Source organism: Molossus molossus, unplaced genomic scaffold (genome assembly GCF_014108415.1).
Source record: "Molossus molossus isolate mMolMol1 unplaced genomic scaffold, mMolMol1.p scaffold_m16_p_4, whole genome shotgun sequence".
NCBI lineage: Eukaryota > Metazoa > Chordata > Mammalia > Chiroptera > Molossidae > Molossus > Molossus molossus.
In genome coordinates this window covers 43,058,180-43,082,664 of record NW_023425377.1, presented here as the reverse complement: position 1 = coordinate 43,082,664, position 24,485 = coordinate 43,058,180, and the positions used below count along the sequence as shown (strand labels likewise).

General features: G+C 50.4%; 1 protein-coding gene across 4 annotated transcripts in view; it reads right to left on the bottom strand.

Annotated features, from left to right (window-relative positions):
• Window positions 1-17,479, bottom strand: part of ACSL6 (acyl-CoA synthetase long chain family member 6) — a 75,838-nt gene extending 58,359 nt beyond the window's left edge. For 3 of the 4 annotated variants that reach the window (XM_036240816.1, XM_036240814.1, XM_036240813.1), the window contains exon 1: window positions 17,365-17,479. In XM_036240816.1, coding sequence (XP_036096709.1) covers window positions 17,365-17,413 — 49 coding nt within the window. In that variant the 5' untranslated portion in view covers window positions 17,414-17,479. Of the gene's footprint in view, window positions 1-5,438; window positions 5,483-17,364 lie in introns of those variants that run through there. The other variant, XM_036240812.1, reaches the window with a different exon arrangement.
• Window positions 17,480-24,485: the final 7,006 nt, after the last annotated feature.

The window sequence follows — 24,485 nt, the reverse complement described above, 5'->3', positions numbered from 1 at the left end:
TAAGAAAGAAAGATCTCTTATCCTTTGAGAGGACATGGAGGGACCTGGAAAGTATTATCCTAAGTGAAAGAAGCCAAGCAGAAAAAGACAAATACCACATGATCTCACTTATATACGGAATATAATGAACATAACAGTCTGAGGAATACAGTAGACCCAGACACATGGAAGTAGGGCACAGACTGACATCCCTGAGAAGAGGGGGTGGGGGGTGGGGGGGTGGGAAGAGATAAACCACAGAACTTATATGCATGTATGCATGACCAATGGATATGGACAACTAAGCCGGGGCCGGGGCGGAGGTGGGGTGGGGTGGGGGTTGCCAATGGGGTAAAAGGTAAAATATCTATAACAAAAAAATAAATAAAAAATTCATTAAAAAAAAAAGAAAAAAAAAAAAGAAAAATGTTCTCTGGTGAGGAAAAAGAAAACAAAGAGAGCAGGCCCCAGGGGCTACCACACCCTCTGGTTAGCTAAGTCAAGCGGTGTTAGCAGGGCAGACATATGGCCGACTGGGCTCAGGGGTCTCACTTTGCCCAGGACTAAGAAAGGTAGCTAGGGTGGGCCAGCTATAAATACGTTTATCCCCACTGGGGCCTCCTTGGTTTGACTGCCCAGTAGGACCTGAAGCTAGAAGCCCTGAATGATACCTACAGGTCTGGCAGCCCTGTGAGGCCAGGGGACTCCAGGCTGCCATGCACCATCCACAGGCATCCTCTTCGCTGTCCCTCAACCTTTGGAGGCATAGCTGTGGTTTCCCTTCTTGGAAAACAATATGAAACCCAACAGCAGCCACTCTGCAGCCATGGGATATGAACTAAACAGCAATTGCTTGACCTATGAGACAGCAGAGATCTGCTGAATGCCAATAAATGGTATTTGTGCTACCACACCAGAGATAAAGTCAATGATATGCAAAATTATTGCAGAGAAAAGCAAGTAGAGCCTATCGGTTCAAATCTCTTCTCCTTCACTTTGAAGCTACACAAGATTGAACATATTCCACCTCTCTGGACCTCCACTTCCCTTTCTTTTTTTTTTTTTTCTTTTTTTTTTTTTTATCCTCACCCGAGGATATTTTTCCATTTTTTGTACAGATAGAGTGGGAGGGAGAGAGAGGAAGGGAGAGAGAGAGAGAAACATCGACGTGAAGGGACACATCGAGTGGCTGCCACCCGCACGACCAACCAGGGCCGGGGACAAACTGCAACCGAAGTACGTGCCCTTAGCGGGAACCGAACCCAGGTCTCTCCAGACCGCAGGCCGACGCTCTAACCGCTGAGCCAAACTGGCCAGGGCTCCACTTCCCTTTCTTTAAAATGGAGATAGGCCTGGCTGGTTTGGCTCAGTGGTTGAGTGTTGACCCATGCACCAAGAGGTCGCCGGTTTGATTCCCAGTCAGGGCACATGCCCAGGTTGTGGGCCCAATCCCCAGTGTGTGTGGGGGGCATGCAGAAGGTGGCCAATCGATGTTCTCTCTCTCTTTCTCTCCTTTCCTCTCTCTCTCAAATCAATAAAATAAATAAATAAATAAATAAATAAATAAATAAATAAATAAATAAAATGGGGATAGGATCACTCAGGCATGTAAAGTTCCTTGTACTGTATCTGGCATAGTTAGAGGCATGCCAGGACTAAAGAGATGGCTAAGGGGGTGCTTGTCAGACCAAGGAGGCTGCTCAGCTCCACACCCTAGCCTGGTCCAAACACTGGGCAGAGGTGGCTGGGCCCAGGCACTGTGGCCCGACAGGAGTTTATGCTCTACAGAGGGCACACAGGGTTCCTGAGTCCTGGGAACACTCTTCAACCAACCAGAGGCTCTAGGTGCTCCCTGAGAGGAGAGAAAGTGAGCCCCCAGCCAGCCAGAGCATTCCCTCTAAATTCCTGAGCCAGAAACCCAGTTTTACTAGCAGCCTCCTTGAGCTGGATCAGTTCTGAAGCCATACCACAGGAATGAACAGCTCCTGGCATATGGTCAAATTAAGGCTCTTCATCAGCAAAACAGAGGCTTAGCTATGGACCATTGTGACTTTATCAAGGAAAACTGTTCCTGGGAGGGTCCTGGCCACTTGGCCAGCTTGCTTCCTTGGGATATTTATTTCCCTAAGCTGCAGAGGGAAAGATTAAGTCACAGCCAGGCCCATCAGATAAATGACTTACTATATAGTGGATAATCCAGATATGCCACAAGCACTTGGGTTGGGCTCTGAGCTGACTGACATTTCCCCTAATGGGTGGAACTGACTCAATGAACTGGGAAGTCAAGCCCCAGGAAGTCTCTGATGAGCCCCTAAAAGCTCAGCTGTATGGTCCCAAGAGTTTTAGAGTAAATCCTGGAACCTCTCTATCACCAGCCCTGGTCCTTGGCAGTTGCTCATGGGCCCTAAGCTGTAGCAGAACATGGGCATTTGCAGCATTTGCTGGGGTTTTCACAGAGTACAGCTCAAAATGGCCAAAGCCATCCATCTACCCACTCACCACCCATCCACCTACCCACCCACTCACCACCCATCCACCTACCCACCCACTCACCACCCATCCACCTACCCATCCAGTCATCCACCTATCCATTCACCCATTCATCCACTCACCTACTGATCCACCCATCCATCTCCTCACCCACCCACCCATCCCTCACGACCCACCCATTCACCCACTCATCCACTTACCCATTCACCCATCCACCTTCCCACCTACCCATCCACTCATTCACCCATCCATCCACCCACTCATCCATCTATCCACTCATCCACCTACCCACTTACCTACCCATCCACCCATCCATCCACTCACACACCCATGCATTCACCTAGAGGTCCCTGCTCTCATCTAGCTCAGTGTTAAGCACTGAGATAAGCTAGATGTGCTCTCAGTCCCATGGGGAAGGCACATGAGGAAGTGGGCAGTGCTGTGCAGTGTGGCTTGAGCTGTGATCAGGGAGCCAGAGGAGGTATCCAACTCAGGTGTGGAGACTCAGGGCAGGCTTCTGGCAGAGATTAAAAGGTCAAGAGGAAAGGTTTTCCCAAGCAAAGGGAAGCAAATATACAAAGGCTGGAGGTGAGAGAGATTATTGAACACTTAGCAAACTAAATATTCTATTCAGGAAGAAGTCCTGAGCACATGAAATCTTATACAAGGATCAGCACCACAAGTCTGAGGATGGTCTCCCAGATGTACCAAGCTTTCAGAAGTCACCAAAGTGTCACAGTCCCCAAGAGAGGGAAGAACAGAATTTGTCTAAACTTTCTGAATTCCTGGGGCCTTGCCTACACATTACACTGTTAGATCCTCCCTCATAACAGCTCCCTGGACTCATTATAAGATGGGCAACACAGAAACTCCAATGAATAAATTACCTGCCATTTAAAGGTACACAGTCAGTGAGTGACGGAGCCAGGACTCAAGTCCCAGATTATAGCCTCCCAAACCACTGCCTTGCATAGTACTGCCACCCCACCCCTGCCAACAATGCACCATCCGTACCCACAACCCATGCTGCCCTTTGCAGTAGTGCTGAACCAATAAAAAAACAGGTGCAGTTCTGTTCAGAAGAGCCCAGGCCCAGGTTGAAGGGGGTAGGGGGCCACACGGGGCCACCAGAACCTTTAAGCAGGATCAAGCCAGTCAAGCCAGTCACTGTTCTTTGCCATGCACACTCTGTGGGTGGGCTCTCTCCTGGCCTCACATCAAGAACTTGCCATCTTCTCATGGCTGGGTCCTTCTCTTCCAGGAAGCCCACTCACCTGGGGTGATGGAAGGTGGTGGGAAAGGACTTGGATGCCCACTCCTCCCCAGGCTCTTACTTGGTGCCCATCACTAAGGAGATCTCTGAAGCAGCTGCAGCTCCCCTGCCCTGAGTCTGGGCCTACACCCCTCCTTGGCTGGGCAGTGACCAGAGGGTGTCATTCTTCCAGACTCACCAGCCTTCTCAGACAGAGTCAGGACTGCTTGTGTTTACCCTGAGACTCCCTTCAGACCTGGGAGCTATTGTAGGGCAGAGCTGAAAATTCAGGTCCTCTGAGGACATGGGCCTCAGAGCCAGCCTGAGCCACCAAGCCCTTGGCAAGGGGCAGGGCAAAGCCTAGGCCTGGGAGTCTGGTCTCATCCCATTATTTCACAGGGCGTTGGCCTCCTCTGACCTCCACACCCTCTCTGTCAACCTGGGGTGGGGCTTGGTGGTCTCTGGGGTCCCAGCCATGGCTACCTCCTTCTATGCCCAGGTTCCATGCCCAGGAGGCTATCCTGGTTGCAGCAGCCTGGGGCACAGGGGAGGGGGAGCACCCAAAGGACTCAGTGGTGCTGGTGTTGCCAAGTGAGCAGCTGTGTTCGTAAATATTCATCTGGCAGGAGGACCCAGCCCTAGGAAGAAAGGAGCCTCCTCTTCTCCAACAGACCAGTCTAAAATATCAAGTGGTATCACAGGCTAGGGGGGACTGGGACTCCCTACCTCACCATGTCCTCTGCTGATTCAGGGCACATGGAAGATGGATGGTGAAAGTCATAACTCTCAAAATCCAGGGAGGGAGGGAATGGGAAGAAGGGTACCCTGGTGGGAAGCATGGGGTTCCAAGGTAGCAGAGTAACAGAGGCAAAGCCCCAATCAGAGCACAGTCCCTGTGGAGATGGCCCTGGGGCCCATGGCTGGCTTCATGAACCTTCTGCAGTCTAAGGCCAACACTCCAGACCTTCACAATCTAGCTCAATGGCTCCATCAGCACTACCTCCTAAACATCTCTCAAACCTGACCACTCCTCTCCACCCCCACAGCCCCTGGCCTGGTGCAGACACCACTGAGCACAGTCCAGACTCCTCACATCTCCTGGCTCCGCTCAGTGCTTATCCTAATACCAAAGTTACTTTCCGGATACACAGAAGTGACCATATTACGCCATTGCTCAAACTCCTCATGCTGGCACTGAGGCCCTCCATGATCCTCAGATTCTTCCCTCCCCTTAGAGTCACCCCAGCTTCCCTCTGTGTCAGCCTACAGTGGGGTGGAGGGTCTTGTGATGGGGTTCAGGGTCTCTGCAAACCTCTGAGGCCTTCAGAAAGGGTGGGAAAGCATAAAGCAAGCTGCCAGAACATCAAAGAACCATTCCAACTCCCAATGAATAGCTGGGGAAAAAAATTACAATCTCTCCCAGGGCCCAGGGTCCCCAGCAAACGAGCTAGGAAAAGGGCCCCAAAGAGAGTTCTAGTGCTGGACTGAACTGGGTTCAAATCCTGACTCAGACTCTTGATAGCTGTATGACCTTGGACAAGTCACTTCACCCTTCTGGGCCTCATCTCGAATAAGCTATGGACAGACAGTGCGGTACCAGGCATGCAGAAAGGGAAACACTCAGCAGATAGTAGCTAGCTGAAGCGGCTCCTCCATCTCTTTGCTAGCCATGAGGGCACAAAGACAACTTGCAGAAGTATTCACATTCACATCCTACCTTTCCAGCAGGCTCCTGGCACTGGGGAGGCAGCTGAATTGGTCCCACTAGTACCAGCCTCCATTTATAAAGGATGTGCGGGGCTCAGGAAGAGAGCTTACCACATCTTGATCAAAGCACAAAAGTGGTGAAGGCCCTGCCCCAAGTCTGCCCTCCTGGGGACAGCTGATGGCAACAACCGCCTGCTCTGAGAAGCCGGGTAGTATTGGAGGCGTTAGCAGTGGTGGCAGAGGCTCCCAGGCAGCCGTGGGAGCAGGTCTGGCAGGGACATGGGCAAAGAACAGCTCTATGAGAAGCTGCTGGCCCCTCAAGGGCCCCTCTGCCCTCCCCCCATCTGCACACTGGGCTGTGGCGCTGGCTCAGATCAACTCAGAGCCAAGCAACCCAGCCTTAACCCCCACTCTGCCAGGTTGTAGGAGCCTCAATTCACATCCCTCTGCATGCCACCCTACACCCTTTAGTCCCGGAGAAGAGTTTGCCAAATGGGTTGCTTAAGGACAAAGCCTCTTTACACATCCATCTGTGACACTGACTTGGGGCCAGGGCCTGAACCATGAGCTGCAGCCAGCAGGAGTGGTGGGGGTGGTGGGAAGGAGTGGGAGTGGGGGTGGGGATGCCAGGTCTCTGGTGCTGAAGACCACTTGCACCTTGTCCAGGAGACTCCACTTCCAGCCCCTCTCAGGGGCTGCTTCCTTTCCACCCCTACAAGGTCACAACCAGTCTACATGGGAAATGGAAGGAAACTGAGCACAGACCCAGATAAAACATCTGCTCAGAGATGCTCTGGGCAGTGGGGACACTGAGGTCTAAGGGTTGGGGTCCACAGGTAGAAGATACCGGCTCATTTTCTTTACAAGACCTCTAGCAGCACAGCAGCCCTCCTTAATGCCTGCTCAGAGAGATATTTTCCTGGCTTGACAGGAGGTTGGCCATCCTGGAGCCGGAATCCACACCTGGACCAACTGGAACCTATATTGAGCTCTGAACTCCCTAGGCACTTCTGGCAGACAGGCTGAGACACTAAGGCCCCAGGGTCGCCCAAGGCCTCACTCCTGCAAAGTCTGTTTCCACAGGGTGGGGGATGGGGTGGGGATCAGGTATGGCCTATTTTCAAGCCTATTTCCATGGCCATCATGTGGCTATGCACGCAGTAGGCACCTGATTGATAGCCACTGCTAGACAGCAAAAGGCAAGTCCAGGCTATAGGGCCCAGCTCACCCTCCACCCTCTCCAGGCCCTACTCACAATGGGTTCTTCCAAGCCTTCCAGGACCAATCACTGTTGTCCACCCAAATTCAACTCACCTCATCTGTATCAAGACTATCCCAGGCCACGGCCTAGTGCTCTGAGCTCCCTCTTGAGAGCTGTTTGCTACTCTGGAACCCACAGGACTTGCAACATCTTCCCTGGGGCTGATACAGTTTCTACTGCTCACCCCACGACCCCAGGAGAGCTTCCTGCACCTGCCACCCTCACTGAGAACTTGGCACAAGCCTCTCTAGGCCCCCGACCCCAGCTTCCCACAATCCACATGGAGGAAGTTTTATTTATTTATTTATTTTATCCTCACCCGAGGACATTTTTCCATTGTTTGTTCAGATAGAGTGGGAGGGAGAGAGAGGAAGAGAGAGAGAGAGAGAGAGAGAGAGAGAGAGAGAGAGAGAGAGAGAGAGACATCGACGTGAAAGGGACACATCGAGTGGTTGCCACCCACATGACCCAACCAGGGCCAGGGACAAACTGCAACCAACATACGTGCCCTTAGCGGGAACCGAACCCGGGTCTCTCTGGACCGCAGACTGACGCTCTAACCACTGAGTCAAAATGGCCAGGGCTGGAGGAAGCTTTAAAATACACAAAAGCTTGAGGACCCACCTTTGGCCCACAAAGCCCTTTTCCCTTCCTTCTTGGTGGGTCCTCTACTTTTCTCTGGACATCTTCAGAGATGTTTTAAAATAAGACAAAAACTTCCTTTAATGTTTCTCAGGGTTGCTCTTGGGGCAGAAAATCCAGTGGCCACAACCAAAGTCCTGGCTGAAAGAAAACTATACAGGGTGCCAGGGCCATAGAGCCACAGCAGTTCTGACCCAGGAAGTGTGTGGTCCAGTCACCAGGTTAAAAAGAGCACAAATCTCACCATCACATCTGTGTGATCCTGACCTGCAGTGACGCAAACACAGCAGCCCACACTTGGCCTGGCATACGCCCCGTCCATACAGGGCTCATGCTGATCTCTGTTATGAGAGGGGCTTTCCCTCCATCTTCCCCTTGGGTTTTCATTAGAATCACAGAACGACAAATAATTGGGGCAGAGTAGGGCTGAGAGCCTCCCTGAGCCCAACTGCACATACCCCAGGAGAGACGGGCCCATGATTCAGGGTTGCTGGGTTACAGGGTGGCTCACCACTGAGCCTCTCCGAGGAGCCTGATTATAGCTCTGAAGGTTCACTAAGCCTCTTGAATATGGAAAGGCCCAACTGAGTTTGGCTGTGCCTGACCACTGTGCAGGACCACCTGTCCCAACCAGCTCGGACTCACTGGGAATAGGTCTCCTCACAGCAATTCACTCACTGGGAAGCAGCCTCCACTGTCTTTGCCCCCCAACCAGTTCCACATCCTCAAGCCAGTGCCTCTTGAGAATCTCATTCACCCAAAGACCTGGTCAGGGACCATGGACCCACATGACCACAGCACTGGGAAGTCAGGCTGAAACAACACTTTCAGGAACTGACAAATATAAATAGCCTTGAGAACAGAGAAGCAAAGAGAAACACAGAGTCTTTCACAAGCTCTGAGATAAACGTCGTTCTTACTACAAATCAGGCCCCACAAAATTCTCAGAGCAAAGAGGAGCAGCAGAGGCTAAGAGAGTGGCAGCACTCCCTCTGGAAATATTTCCAGGGTACGATGACCAGGACTAATGGTGTAGATGAGCCCCAGTCTCACATCCTTCCTTTCACATCAAGCCCTGGGACAGCAGGCACAGCCACAGGGTACTGGCAAGGGCCATGGCACCACACAAGCAGAGGGAAACCCCCTGGCCAGGCCCCACTATGCAGACAGCCAAACCCTGGAGCTGCAACATGACCCTCTTCCCTACCAGCCAGTCCACGGTAGGGCTGCCAGTATCCTGGCTTCAGGAGCAGCGATCCGTTTCTACCACTGGCCCCGACTGAGGACACACTGCACATCCTACAGGTTCAAGTTCAGTAAAAGGAACATGGGCGGCTCCTGGCAGGGCCATGCTCTCAGAGCTCAGCTCTAGGTGGCCAGGCCACAGGGTACAGGATGTGACCTCCTCCAGCTAGTAGGAAGATCCTTAAAAAAGGGAGGGTCCTGCTCCGATATGGTTGGGGCTACTGAGCTGGGGGGAGAAAGAGAGATTTGGTTGCTTGCTTTTTCACTCAGGAGCATCTGGGGACACTCTGCTCAGAGAGAAGCACATGAAAGACAGAACCTAAGGCACATCCTTAGTCAGAGAGGGGGAGCATAGAGGATTAGGAGCCGGGTAGGAAGGAGAGTTCTGAGAAAAGAAGGGAGTGACAGAAGTGGGTCATTAAGTTACAGGAAGAGCCTGTAAAATGTTGGGCTCCTAGGAAGGAGGCAGAGGCCTGGCTGCACTGAGAACAGGTGCCAGAAACTGAGGCTGGGAGGACACCACTTAGCTGCAGAAGGAGAAAGGTTGTGGTTGGTACTGTCTATATGTCTCATGCCTTTGAAATCACAGCCGCAAGCTAATGGCACCGCCAGCTCACCTGACCTAGTAGCTGGGGTTCGTGATGTAAAAGTGCCCTAGGCAAGCTGTGCCCTTACATCCCTGCCAAAGGGACAGCTGCTGCAGCCAGAAGCCAACATGCATCCTTTCCCCACCATTCCAGGTGTCATTGTTTTTTCATAGAATAGATAATGAGCAGAGAAAAGAGAGAGTTTTGCTTTTGATTAAAGATAAATTTTCTGGCAAATCTGATTTAGCTTAATGTCCTGGCTTCCTCATACTTTGACAAAGTTTCTCTTCTGAATGCCTGCCACAAGCAGAAACAAATCTGAATTGCACTCAGTTCTGTGGAAGGCTGTGCTGCTCGAGGGGATCTGCCACCTTCGGAATCATCTCTCCGGAGGCCAGGGCCACACAGTGGCTGCTGCTGCCTCTCACTGCCCTCCGGCTGCCAGGTCCTGTTGTTGGCCAGTAGGAACCCATGGAGTCCACAGGGTTAATGCCAGGCTCAAGTAGCTCAGCCCTCAGCTGGGCAGGGAGCACTGAGAACTCCGGCCTCCTTTTCAAGGCCAGGGTGAATGGGAAGTATGCAAATGACCGCCTGCCAAGGAGAGGCGGGGAGGACCTGATGCTGGCAGGCCTGTCACAGGAAGGGGCTTGTATTCCTGCCACTGGCTCCGGCCTGGCCAGGCTGGGGCTGTTCTCATCAGAAAACAAAAATCTCTTTCAGACCAAAGTAAAATGAGGCCCTGGCTGGCCCAGGAAGGCTGTTAGAAGTTGCTCATGCTGACCCACCCAGAACACCTACCACTTGGATTCTCACTGAATCCACCCTTTTCCAGAGGGAGCTGGAGGCACTGTGGCCTCTGAGGAAAGCGCCGTGTCAGACCGTGGGGGTGGGACCAAGGAATGGGATGGCCCATTCTGATGTTCTGTTGGTTCTGTCCTTTTCAAAAATAACACTGGGTGGGCCTGAGGTAGCAACTTTTATTTTTATGCAAGGAAACTTAGGTGATTCTCATCGTGTTGATGGTAAACATGGAAAAAGAAACGGGAAAGAAAATGTGATGTTAAACAAAAGGCCTTGTAGTGCACAGAGAGGACACTTAGGAATGGAGGCCACCTGTGTCCTCTGCCTGCCACCGACAGTGCTGCTGCCACCAGTGCCTTCGGGGTGTGAGCAGGGTTTGTGGTATCCCCCAGCCCAGTGTGTGCCATCACCAGCTTCTGGAACACTCCAGGGCTGGACTCCTTCCTCAACAGAGACAGCATGACAAGGTCAGACTTCAATCTCGTTCAGACTTTCAGAGGCCAGAAATGCTGCTTTGCTGACACACCAGGGCCACCAGGAGCTGTCCATTAACCACAGCACAAACCTGTACCCTATGGAGTATGGTTGCTACTGACTCCCATTAACAGGAGACAATGACACAGCAAAATTGTTTAGCCTGAGAGGCAGTCTAGAACAAAACCACTTAAGAAGGAATTCTGAACCAACAGGGGGTCAGTGGACACTCCACAGACATCCTGCAATCCAAGAGAAGAGGGTTTTGTCAGCCACTCAGCCCCCCAAAAGTGCCCATCTCTGATGGCCGTCTAGTTGCCCCTCTCCTCAGGTCTTCTTACTGTCAGCTGGGGCCACACAAGGTGCACAGAGAGCTCATGGAGCTGCCCCAGGCCAGAAGAGAAAAGATACTTCACATGGAAAGGGAGGTTTCACAGGTCACTGCCTTCTCTGCCATCTGACCTGTGTCAAGGATATCAGAGACCCATGTATCCAATTCTTCCACCAGCCTGCTGGCCAGGGGAAGGCCTGCCCACCCTCCCTTCCCCTCCACACTGCCCCCTCCACACACACACACACACACACACACACACACACACACACGCACAGAGCCAGGCTTGGGGAGAGAGCCTACAGGCAGGGGAATGAGTATAGGTGAGTTGAAAATGTCCTCCTGAGCTCATCAAACCCATCTGCTGGAAAGTACCGTCACCATTAATACTGAAGTTCTCCAGTCACTAAGCAGGGTCCCGGGGTCTAGGTGGCTTCAAGTAGGCCAAGCTCTAGAGGACCAGAAGCACTGCCCCTTTCAAAGTCAAGGGGTCATCACAGGCCTGTTTGGGTCCCAGATGAGTGCCCCTTCTCCATGCTAATAACTGCCTTCCTCTCATTGGCCTCTAGGGCCTCGCCATCCCAGCCTCTGGTCAACCTCCCTGTCCAATCTTGCTGGCTGGCCCACATCCTATTGCTGCTCTCTCTGTCCCAGCTCTGACCTTCTCATGCTCTTCTCTGTCCTGGCTGTGTGGCCTCTAGCTGCCTTGCTGTCCTATCTCTGGTTGATTTCACTGTCCCTTCTGCCTGTTTGGTAGGATCTGTAGTCAGTGCCCTAAATGGTTTATCACCATGGCTGGGACAGGGGTTGGTGGTCAGGAGGAACTCCACAAGGAAGTTTTAGCCCTAACAATCCTGGAAGCAAAAACAGGACTTTGTAGCAGGGCCAAATCCTGCTCCGTCCCTCGGGATCCACCTCCTGTGCTGGTGGGCCAGGCTGCAGTGTGCTGGGAATGAGGAAAGGGTTTGTATTCCCTGGTGGGATTGGTTGATGGGATCTGTCCCAGAGCTGCCCATTCAACCTGTCCTGTCTCATTCCTCCAAAAGCCATCAATCACTAGGTCGGTTTTGGCCCAACAGGTGCCAACCCAGATTTGCTTACCCCAGGGTCTGAAACTGAGATGTTGATTGTTCCCTCACTGGCACCATCCTGGCCTGGCTTCATGCTCTAAAGCCCTAGGAGACAGCTATCTCCGACTACGTGCCTAAATGGGCAGAAGGAAAGTTGGAAGCTAGTGACCCCCAATTTCCCATAGACATCCCTAGCAAAATGCTTGGAGTAGCTGTTGCTAAAAGGAAAGGTGTCTCCAGGAAGAGCAGGTGAAGAGGCACAGGTGGAGCTTCTTGAAATTTGAAATCCTTCAGGCTCTGAGATTACAGGTTGGGCCTCATGATAGCTAGCTCAGTTTGGCTCAGAATTTGTCCCAGCCTACTTCCCATCTTCCCATTTCTGCCTGTCACAGACCCTAAGCCTTACGTGAATCAGAAACCACACAAAGGAACTGGGTCTGGGAATGACCACACTGACTATGGGCTCTAAGGGCAGCTGGGCGATGATGGGGGATGACCCTTGGGCATGCTAAAGGACCACTCCAGGGCCCAAAGTATCATCTGGCCCACAGTGCTTCTCTTCTGGGGCCCAATGGGTCATTAGTAGGGACTCTGGCCAGGCCAAGGCAGGGAGTGGAGCCATCCCACCAGACCATCCAGTGAGCTGCGGACCTTGACTAGGACTGCTTTCAGCTCTGACTGGATAGATTTCCCAGCCTGCTGGGAGCCTGGAAACTTGGAGCTCTAAGGAAACAATAAAATCTTGCTCTCAGAGAAGACTATGTTCCACAAAACCAGTCACCCTGCAGCTGCAGGTTCCATCATTCATTCACTCATCAAACACTTCTGGAGCTCCTCTTCTGCTCTGGGTTCTCAGCACTAAGGGGTGTCCAGTGAAGGCTGACCTGGCTCTGCCTACAAGGAGTTCACACCTGCTTTCCCCTACTGCTTCTGGCATATTGGCATCAGCACCCTTCTGGGCATAGAGCCTGGCACGTAGTAGGAGCACACTCAAGGTTTGTTGTTTGTTCATTGACTTGTGGTGAGAAAGTGGCTTATGAAACATATCATTAGTAAAAATAACTAGTCTCAGGGAACTGTTCATATCATTCATGTAAGCAATAACACTGACACACACTAGGTGCCCGGTCCTGGATTGGGGCACAGAGAAGAGACACCTTGGCCCTGTCCTCAAGAAGGTCAAATGGCTAGTGGAGGAGGCAAAAGCCTGCAGGTTAGTGGAATGTATGCCACGAGGGATGCATGTGGATTGTCGGTGCAGGGATAGTGTCACCGTGGCCATCCACATGCCCAGTTTGGGCTGTACAACCTTGATGCAATCACTATACAGAATGAAGTCCCTGCTGCCTGGCCTGGCATTTTAGGGCCTGTGCAGTCCAGCCTTGGTGAACTCATTGGCCAAGCAGAGTATGTCCCTAGATCTCAGTTAGCCCTATTGCCAATCACACGGGTCTGTCTGCCTGGAATGCTTTCCTTTCCTTTTTCCCTTTCTGCATGTCAGAACCCTATACCCCCTTTCAAGAAGGCCTAGCTCATGTGTTATAACTTTAGCTAACACTGAATGAGTCCTTTCCTGTGTGCCAGCCACTGCTCTTGCCACTTCACACCTGTCCTCTTAAAATTCCCTGTTCAAGGACTGTTCCCTTGCCTGTGCCCACAGACAAGCCTGCTGGAGGAGCTCAGATCTGCCTGATCATACCTGGTGGCCTCTCCCTGGACTGGAAGTCTGACAGTGGGGTCTGGCTCACAGCTCTTAGGAGTTGCTTCATCATTGAACCTCCCTGTGTCTCAGTGTCTCATCTATTAAATGGGGTAACAGCACTACAGTGTTGTGAAAAAGATGAAAGGAAAGCTTGAGGGATTGTAAAACACAGTGCTTGACACATGGCAGGTGCTCAGGGAAAGAGTAGTCTAGTCAGCAAGTCTGAAGCAACACCCCCCCCCCCCCAGTAAAAACTTCTCCCTACCCACAGTACTTTATTCAGTGAATATCTGGGTGCCTACCATGTGCCAGGCACTGGCTAGTTACCCAGTATAAACACCTATAACTGTTGCCTCTTTTTGCACATAAGCCAGAGCTTCATGCTCACTTATCCTGCTTGCTGTGTGTATGGGACAGCCCTGGGTCCCAGCTGAGGCTGGGCCAAATTTGGCCTTCTGAAGGTCAACCTAAGAGCCCTTATAATCACAAGGAACAGAAAACTATCTGGAGAACAGAAATGGCCTGGTTCTGCTGCCCCCTGGTGTCAGTGTGCTCTCACTGCGACCACCCCCGTGTCCAACCACAGGCTAGGTAGGGTGAGAAGGCACTGAGGTCAGAATTCTCCCAAATGGTAGTGTACCATGTGCAAATACAGGCTTTTTTTTGTGAGGTATGTCCTCGGCTGTTCTGCTTGGAGTTTCACCATCTACCTTGGGCCCTCTGACGTGGCCCCAGACCTCACATCAGTCCTCCATCCTTATAGGAGCCCAGGGTAGGGGAAAGATCTGATAGTGCTGAGCTGAGCCAGACTGTGCAAGTCTGCACCTGCCCTGGACACCTACAGCCAGATGGCTTCCACACCTGACTGTCAACAGGGTCAGCCCCAAGGTCACAGCTTGAGGCCTCCTACCTTCCCCTTGCTGGAGCTCAGCCTCAAATGGATCACCCTTAGGCCACATCTATTCTCATACACATTACAACAGCCTCCCGCTGCTCTCCCAGGTTGCACTCTCCTCTTGTTGCCTCAGCCTGGTCACTATAGCTAAATCGAGGGCTTCTCTGTCCCCTAAATGAAAGCCTCTCCTCCAGAATCCCCCTTCTACCCAGATTCCATCCTGCACCCGTAACCTAGGCTCCCCAGTCACAAGACCCTGAAGAGTCATACCCTACCATAGTACTTACTCCACATCTTTGCTGGCCTGACTTTCTCTACCTGGAGTTTGGTCTCCCTGCCTTTGATAAACACCCCTTTATGCTGCAAAAGTCCACTCAGTTGTCATTGTTGGTCGGATATACGGTTGAGCAGACTGGACACTGTACAAGGGCAGGAGGCTGTGTCAGCCTAGAGAAAGGGGTGCCCTCTTAGAAATTCACCTACTTTGCACAACAGTGCCATAGAGGCAGGTAGAAGTGTCAGTCCATTGCTCCCATAGTCCTCTGAGTGCTGACAGCACTGAGACCAGCGATAGAATCTGACTCATGCTGGATCTACTTTATCTGTTTCCTTGTTTACTACTCAACACACAGGTGAAATGTGGGCTGGTTTCCCCAGTGGGGAGCAGGACAGATGCAGTCCTTGCTTGAGAGTGCACAGCACATGGCTGCCTCTCCCAGATAGTCAGTCCCTTCTCCAGGCAGCTTCCCCTACCCTTTTTGTCTGTCATTCTCTCCCTGTGGCCCCCTAAAGGCAGTCCTTATCTCCCTAGGGCCAGATTGAGTGGCAAAAAGCATGTAACTCTACTAAAGGGTGATATCACCTTGGGGGTCTTCTCCTGTTTCTGGCTGAGCTAAAGGGTTGTGGCAGCTACAAGGCAGACTGTGTTCTCAGTTTTAGCTTAGGAGTCTCCTCTGCTCCCAGAGAAAGGCTGCGGTCCAGGTGAAGCAAAGTAGACACATGATCTGGGAATGCCCCAGTGTGTGTCTAGGTGATCTAGCCAATAAGTGCCACACACTGGCCTCAGTCTCCTAGACCAAGTGTGGCATCTTTGAGGGTATTCCTGTTTTCATTGAGAAGTTTGGCCCCTATGGAAGCAGCTGCCACTTGCACCAAGGGTCGCCTTGCTTGACCACTCCAAGGCTCCGGTACAGTCCCACAGTGAGACAGTTTCCCCATCTGAGGAGGTACCTGACCACTTTGGGAAACACTCCACAAGGAAGCAGGACAGAAGGCCAATTTGAGTATGTGCCAGCTGAACCTCACTTTCAGACAGGGACCCTGCACTGTGAGAGGCTTTTTTCCCACAGGTTATTGATGACTCCTGACACATGTGGCCTTGTAGCCCTCAGATACCATCCAGCAGCCACAGATGACCAAGGCTCCAGAGAGCTGCTCCTGAGCCCATGGCTGGGTGGTGGCCTCCTAAGGGTAGGGCAAAGGGGTCCCAGCTCTACAGAATGTCTCTGAGACCGTCACCCAGGCAATAAATGGTGGCTATTACTATTATCATTTTTGATAACTTCTCCTTACCCCTGACCCCAGCTCTAGCCCTGACCTTGCCTGTTGGATGAGCACATCAAGCCCAGAGTGGCCCTGCATGGATACTGGTGGACAGAAGGAGCTTAGGGAGAGAAGGGGATTAGAGAGGCCTCCCCGGCTCCCCAGCTCATAGGAGGTGTCCCTGTGGCCTGACTCAGGATACAGGTGGGAGGAATGATTACCTGACCCACCAACTTTCTAGTTTCAGGCCTAAGACCACCAACCACTTAGAAATGACTGATCAGTTAAAACCTCAGATTGAATCTCGGTCTGCCAGATACTATCTGTGTAACACTGGACAAGTCAATTAATCTCTGAACCTCAATGAAAAGGGGGAAAGCACCACCAACCGCCTAGGATTTGTTGTGAATATTAAGTAACATGCAAAGTTTCAGGTAAGAATTTCAAGGGTCAATTCCCCCCTTTCTTTGGCTCAAAAGGAACCTTATTACCTCCTTTAATGCTGCTGTTTGAATATAAAATAATAAACACTAACATTCATAGAGTATTTGTTTGTGGCTGGGTCTGGTTTAAGGACAGTTTAAGATTCAAGCATTTCACATACATTATCAGACTGGATCTGCACCTGAGGATGGTGGGGTGGGGTGGAGAACCTTTAGTGGTATAATACCAGGCTCACAGAGGGGAGGGCTGGGGCAGGCAGCAGAACTGGTAGATGAATGGGCCAGAGGGAGACCCCAGGTATGTATGGAGGTAAGGGGGAGGTGTGCTGAACAGGGATTCAGAAGAGGTCCTCACAGCCTCCTGAGAGATTGCAGGGGTGAGGGGCTGACTCCTGTGAGGGGTGATGGGGACACAAGTTCTGGGCAAAGCTGAGGTGCCAAGTGAATCCTGCTTAACAGAAATCTAGTACTGCGGCTGAAGGGTGGGCAAGCAGGGGTCCTGAGAAGGCTCTCTCCCCAGGATCAGGAAGCCCCAGGTCAGTCCTGGTTATATTGATGACCTGCTGCGGGATCTCTGGGACCAAAACCCTCGGCTTTTGACCCTGGAGATGGACAAGAATGCACTGTCTGTCCCTGGACTTAGCCTGGGGGGACGAATGGGCTCAGGGCCTAGTCTGACGGTCCACCAGGGGAGGGGACCTTGAGAACTGGAGGGAGGTTGTTGTGGGGTCGTCGCAGAGAGCAAAGCCCCTCATTTCTGCAGATCCACCCAGATGCCTTCTAAACCCGCCCAAAGCTCGCCAGAATTTGGGGGATGGTGACTGGGGAGGGGGACTTGAAGGGACGGCTTAGCAGCTGGGGCTGGGGGCTCACCCCCACTCAGGACCAAGACCCCAGCTTGCCAGGGCTGGGGATAAGGGACGAGGACAGGATGGGAACTTACCCACGAACAGCCAGAGAGAGCCTCCCGAGACGAGGAAGAAGGTCAGCATGTCCGTCAGCGGGGCCGGCCCGGCCGGGCACAGCTTCCCAGGCCCACAGCCCCGCAGCTCCGCAGCCCCAGCAGTCGCCGCGCCGCCGCCGCCGGGTATTTTTAGCCCCCGCCCCCTGCTCCGCAGCGCCCCCTCCCCGCGCCGCCGCTGCGGAGTCTCAGCCGTGGGGGGAGGGGGCGGCGCGCGCTCCGCTCGGGAGACCTCTGCCTACACGAAGCCCCCCGAGGGCCAGGGCGCTCCCCGACCTCAAAGGCGCAGCCGAACCGCCGAGGCCCGGGGCTGGCCAGCCGTCTCCACCCCCGCCTTCGCCCCCAACGTCAGGACCTGGCGTTCTGGGGAAACGGGCGGGAGAAGACGCAAGGGCGACCAGTGAGGGAGCGTGACACTGCACCCACGCCACCAATGCGGGAATCGTACCCCGCGCGACCCTGGTTTTATGGCTGGGCAGGCTCGAGTGGCAGAGGGGTCGTGGTCACCAGTCCTAGGAGGCACACATGCCTGTGGGATGGCGACCATTGACGCAGACCAGACCATCCGAATTTGAGGACACCGGGATCCTCTGGATGTCAAGGCTGCGAGGCAGTGAGCAGAGAAGGGGTGAGGTTTTTTCTAGGCTCTAGCAAGGGGACAGCTATGCCACATAATGCCCAGATCCTCTGGGACACCAGTCCTTATATCTTCCCTGTGAGAAGATTGGATCTGAGGCCACCTAAGGTCAGAGGGGGTTCCATATAGAGACAGGCTCTCCATTTAGTCATAGGAAGCCACATGGAATCCCAGATGTCTCAGAGGACCCAAGCAAGCATGATCTTTATACACAATATGTGGCACCTCATAGCTACAGTGAATGGACACACAGCCACCCATTGCCACATATGGACACACTCCTGGCTGAGAGGTTGGACATCTTCTGTTTCAGTGTCTGTGATTGAAAGGAGGAAGCCCAGTTGCACATTCTTTGGAAAGAAGTGTAGATATTCTGATAGGCCTGACCGACACCTGGATTTCAAGGTCACCTCCTCCCAATACTCTTGCCTGTTCTCAAAACCTGCAAATCCCTCTAGGCCTCCAGCACCAAGGACAGTGCTCAGGCAGCCAGATCCTCTCTCTATGCAGTCCTCCCAGCAGGCAACTAGCTGACTCAGGAAGAGGATAGGAAGCTACAGAATAGAGGTCAGGTAGCAGAGGGTGGAAGAGCCAGAGGTCTCTTCAGACCCACCAGAGACCACCTACCTTGTGTGCATGTGTGCTCACAGATCAACAGCTGGGGCACGAATTTGGTAGGGGCTTGTGCATGCAGTGTCAGTATATAGCACATGTGTGCCCAGGGCTGTCTGTGTACACCTTGTAGGTACAAGTGTGCAGATGTGTACTTCTGAGATGCTTCCCATGACTATAGTAGTACACTTCACCTTCATCTTCATCGCAGGATCTGGATGCCTGAGAAAGTTGCTCCTGCTGGAACTCAGGCACAGTCCGATCGGGACTTGGATGGAATCTCTCATGCTCCAGTTTTGGCAGGGTTCCTCCAAGAGAGTGTCACATGACTGTCAGAACCCACTCCCCCCACCTCCACATCCACTGGCATCAGATTAACTGAAGACCACATCTCCTATAAGAGGAGACCCATGGGGAACCAGAAGGCCGGGCAGAAAGAAGGTATCTTCCCAGACTAGATTGGCATGGAGAGATGGGCAGACAATTTCTCCATAGGCCAGAAACCAGCAAAACATTTCTTCACACAGCGTGGGGCCCAGGAGCAAGGCCCAGGCCCCGCCCTCCTCTGCAGCACTCAGCTGTAGAACTGCTCCAGGCCCTTGAGCAGCTCCTGGCAGCCTCCTCTCTAGAGTGATGTCATGGGATACATTTAGTCTGGCCTCCTGCAGAATGGTGCATCCAGTTACTCTTCCTACAGAAGTCTCTGCCATTGTCAATATTTTAATTACACCTGAGCCGGAACTGTGGCAGATTACAGCTTATCTGAGTATTTCTCTGTTTTTCTTGGAGCATGGCGTGGTCCTGCCTGAGGGATGGGACAGGAAAGCCCTGGGTCTGGCTGTGGGATCATGGCCAGGTATCTCTCCTCTCTAGGCCTGTTCCCACCACTGTGTAAGGGGACTTGTTCTTTCCTGTCCTGGGCTCCCGAGGTCTCCTTCCTCTGCGTGGCTCTCCATCTGTGGGCCTGGGCAGTTGTGACTCTGAGGCCTCCAGACTGCATAGGAGTGGTAGCCATGGAACCCAGCAGGAGGGAACCCAGGACCCAGAGGTATGGAGGCTAGGTTGGAGGGTCCTTGAACTTCTCTCTTAGTTAGTAAGGTCAGCCACAGTAGTGGCATCTCTGTTCACACCTATCTTCTCCCAGATTAGCACCTCTGAGAGGGCAAGCAGGCTGATCCTGACTATGTTTTCAGCCCTAGCACAGGGTCTGGCCCAGAGAATGTGGAGAACATTATCTATTCAACAGAGCAATAGACTGAAGTCTAGAGGGGAGAGCATCTGCCTCAGGTCACCAGCAGTTCTGGCCTCCAGACTCCCACTCATTCATTCACTCATTCACTTGAACAGACTTCCTCAAGATGTGCCACTTTGGCCCTGGCCTGGTGGCTCCACTGGTTGAAGCATGGTCCTGTACACCAAAAGGTTGTGGGTTTGATTCCCACTCAGGTCCTGTGTCTAGGTTGTGGGTTTGATCCCCAGTTGGGGCATGTATAGGAGGCAACAATCACTCAATATTTCTCTCTCTATATACCTTTCTCTCTCTCTCTTCCTAAAAAAAAAAGATACGTCATTTTGGCATGTAAATTATTTTGAGCTGAAGCCATTGGAGACCCTGTGGGCTCACAAGAAACTTTACTTCTCCCTTAAAGAATTTAAATTAAGGGCCTTGCCCACAATAATAGTTATCACCAGAAATACTTCTTTGACCTACCTATAGGGCAAGGAAAACTTCTAATGACTGATCATCTGCTCTTTTTATCATACAGCAATGACCTACCTCCCTCTGAAGCTCAAAGGCACCTTACTTCCTCCTTAGCCCAGAATGTCACCTATATCTCATTTTAACTTCCTGATTTTGAACCTCTCATATATGTGGGGTTCCATGCATATGTATGGAATTAAATTGGTCATTTTCTCTTGTTAATCTGTCTTATATTGTTTTTGGTTATATGTTTCTCTTGCCTTAGGAGTTGTATCAGTGAAAATTCTGCTGCGTGAGATGTCTGAAATTTTGTTGCCTACATTTTCTTCTAGCATTTTTATAGATTCATGAGTCACATTTAAGTCTTTTATCCATTTTGAGTTTATTCTTGTGTATGGTGTAAGTTGGTGTTCTTGCTTCTTTTTTTTGCAATTTTCCCAACACCATTTATTGAAGAGGCTGTCTTGACGCCACTGTATGCTCTTGCCACCTTTGTCAAATATTAATTGGGCATATTGCCTTGCGTCAATTTCTGGGTTCTCTGTTCTGTTCCATTGATTTATATGCCTGTTCTTATGCCAGTACCAGGCTGCTTTTATTGCAGTAGCTTTGATATTTGGTATTGTGATCTCTTGTACTTTATTCTTCTTTTTCAAGATTGCTGTGGTTATTCGAGGTCTTTTTTGGTTCCATATAAACTTCTGGAGTATTTGTTCTAGTTTTGTGAAATATGTCACTAGTATTGTCTTATATTGTCTTAATGATTAGACCAACTGAAAATAAATTTTGGTTGTTTAAACCACCCTTCTGTAGATATGGCAGCCCTAGAAGACTAATACAGTATGTTAATTAATTTAATCCTTACATCAACCCTATCTTTTCCCCATACATAGCACAATTCAATAAATATTTATTATATGAATGAATGATGGATACTGTTTATTCAGTACCGTATGCTACTTTTTTAAACCTAACCACATGAATATTTTCCCCCATTTTATTACCTTTAAATTAAAAAATGGGTACATAGTAGTCATTCATGCATTCATTCAGTTAACAAGTATATGTTGTACCCACTGTTTTGGAGCCATTTTGTAGGTACTGGGGATGTAGTAGTGAACAAATAAACAAAAAAGTCCCTGACCACGTGGAGTGCACTTGCTCTATAGCAATGCCATTGTCCGGCTAGCTGTCAGACATGAATTAACCCATTTATGTAAGAAGATTTCTTTTAATTAAAAATTATCTGATGAGCCCTGGCCGGTTTGGCTCAGCGGTTAGAGCGTTGGCCTGAGGTCCAGAGAGAGCTGGGTTCGGTTCCCGCTAAGGGCGCGTGCCTCGGTTGCAGTTTTCCCCGGCCCTGGTTGGTCGTGCGGGTGGCAGCCACTCGATGTGTTCCTTTCACATCAATGTTTCTCTCTCTCTCTCTTCCTCTCTCTCCCTCCCACTCTATCTGAATGAAAAATGGAAAACTGTCCTCGGTTGAGGATAAAAAAAAAAATTATCTGATGAGCCTACCAAACATATTATTTTCTTTTAAAAAGGCCACTAAAACAACTGGTGAGCTCCTGGGATTTCCCCAGAGCCACAGGATAAAGATGAAGCCCTTGGGATTTGTCCTAAGTCCACACGATTGGGTGTTAGGGCTGATCAAGCCACCAGCACTGGTCCCTGAAGAGACAGATGCATATGTCTCCCACCAGCACAAGATCAGGATTTAATGGGAAAGATACCACATTTTTAAGGCTTTAAGCAAAACAACAACAACAAAAAACAACTAAAGAAAATTTAGGTCAATTTTATACCATCTGGGGGTAGGGAAATCTTTTTAAGCACAACAAAGAAGGCAGAAACCACAATGGAAAAGACAGGTAGATTTGAAGAGCTGACTATTTAAATGTCTGCATGTTAAAAAACCACCATTAAAATATTTAAAAGGTAAATAGATAACTTGCAGAAAATATTTATACTATTGGCCACAGAAAAAGGCTTTGACATGCAACTCAAATCAAGAAGACAAATAAGGACATGGACAGGCAATTCAAAAAAAGAAGAAATGCTGCCCTTCTTTGCCTAGCTGCCCATCTTGGTGAACTATGAAGCTACCACCTAAATGTCACCCCCATTTTTGTGTCTCCTGCCTCCAAAGACTGAGGTGGGGTCCCCCATCCCAGACATGTCACAGGGGTGCTGATTCCTGTTAGAGGAGGGAGAATCAGCATTCCATAACCTCACCTCACTCACTTGGAAGTCCCCACTCCACCATCAATATTCTCGTTTACACAGAATCTAGACCAGTTTTCCTGGTGACCACCTAGGCAGCTCAGTCTGGGGTCCGGCCAGATGATCTCAACAATAAAATCAGGGTAGAGATCAGGAGAAAGTGTGGGCATCCAAGGGTCTGACAACTTGCAAACCCTTTCTGAAGGACAGCTTGGGAAGGTGTATCACAACCTCAACAAATTTTTAACCTCTGACTACCACTGGCTGGTTTGCATAGGAATTAACACAAAGGAGAAAAAAAAATCAGGACACATTTGTTCACAAGGATTGTCATTGCAATATTATTTACAATAGTGACAAGTTGGAAACTACCCAAATGTCCAATCACAAAGCTGAATTCACTTCTGAACACCCATAGGATAGTGTATGCTCTGCTACCCATAAAAATGATGATGCAGATTGTACAGTACACAGAGAGATGGTCATGACATGTGGCCAATTGAAAAAACATAGTTTATAAACAGTATATTCGGGATGATTCCAATTATGTTTAAAAGCATTTACATATTCATGAAAAAAAAACAATAAAGTTTAATAGTGGTTATCATTGAGTACTGGGAGAATATATATATATTTTTTTATTTGTATTTTCCAAAATTTTTACAATAACAAGACATTTAACAAGCAAAAGTCTATTATAAAAAGAAGCCATTTTCAGAACCCTCCCTTGATTCAGAAAGGGCTGGGGTTATGGACAGGGAGAAGAGCAGTAGAGAAATCAGAATGATGTCCCCTCTAACATGGCATGAACTGCAAGGTATGAGTAGAGGGTCAGTGCTACCAGACTCTGCACCTCCTGGGTCTCTTGGCATCTGCCCCAGGCTTCCCCTTTTTTGGTGGCCATTAGTAGTGCACATTGAGCTGAGGCTGAGGAGAGAGGTCAGGACTGGAGGTGGCCATTAGGACCTTCAGAGTGGCTCATGTCATCTCAGAAAGGTGTTAGAGAGGGAGGAAAACAGGGCAGAGGCAAACCTTTTGAGAGGTGGTGGAAGGAGGAGCTATCGAGGAGGGGCCAGGTGCCAGGGAAGTCAAAGGAGAAAATTTCCAGGAGAGGATGGTGCATCCCCTGGAGGCAGGCAGGATACCTCTCATTCTCAGAGCTCATTACAGGGAACCCAAAAAATCAATGCAACCCTGGCTGGTTTGTCTCAGTGGTTAGAGTGTCGGCCCATGGACCAATGAGTCGCAGGTTCACTTCCCATCAAGGGCACGTACCTCAGTACCTCGGTTGCATTTGTCCCTGTCCCTGATTGGGGTTGTGCGGGATACAACCACTCAATGTGTCCCTCTCACGTCGATGTTTTTCCTCTCTCTCTCTCTCTCCTTCTTTCTCCCTCCCACTCTACTGAACAAAAATGGAAAAATATCCTCAGGTAAGGATTAAAAAGAAAAAAAAATCAATGCCTAAGATGTCACCTAGTGGAAAATAAAGCAGTGCTTTGGAAGAGCATCCTCAGGGTCAAGAGAGAAACAGAGCACAACCCAAAGCACTTTAAAGGTGGGGGAAACCACTGGCTAGAAATCTGCTGGTAGTGGCCCTCCTTGGACTGGTAGCTCAGCTGGATAGAGCATTGTCCTGATATAGCAAGGTTGCAGGTTCAATCCCCAGTCAGGATTCATACAAGAATCAACCAATAAATGCATCAGTAAGTGGAACAACAAATCAATCTTTCTCTCTCTCAAATCAATGAATAAAAATAAAAAAGAAAAGAAATCTTCTGGGGAGGGGCAGAGATGTGTTCAAGGTCTCACAGCAAATTCAGAAGAAGATCAAACCAAGACGCAGGCATTCTGACTCCTAGCCTAATGTACCATTCCCTAGGGGGAGCTTTTTAAAATTTGAAAATATAAATAATCCCTGTATTATAT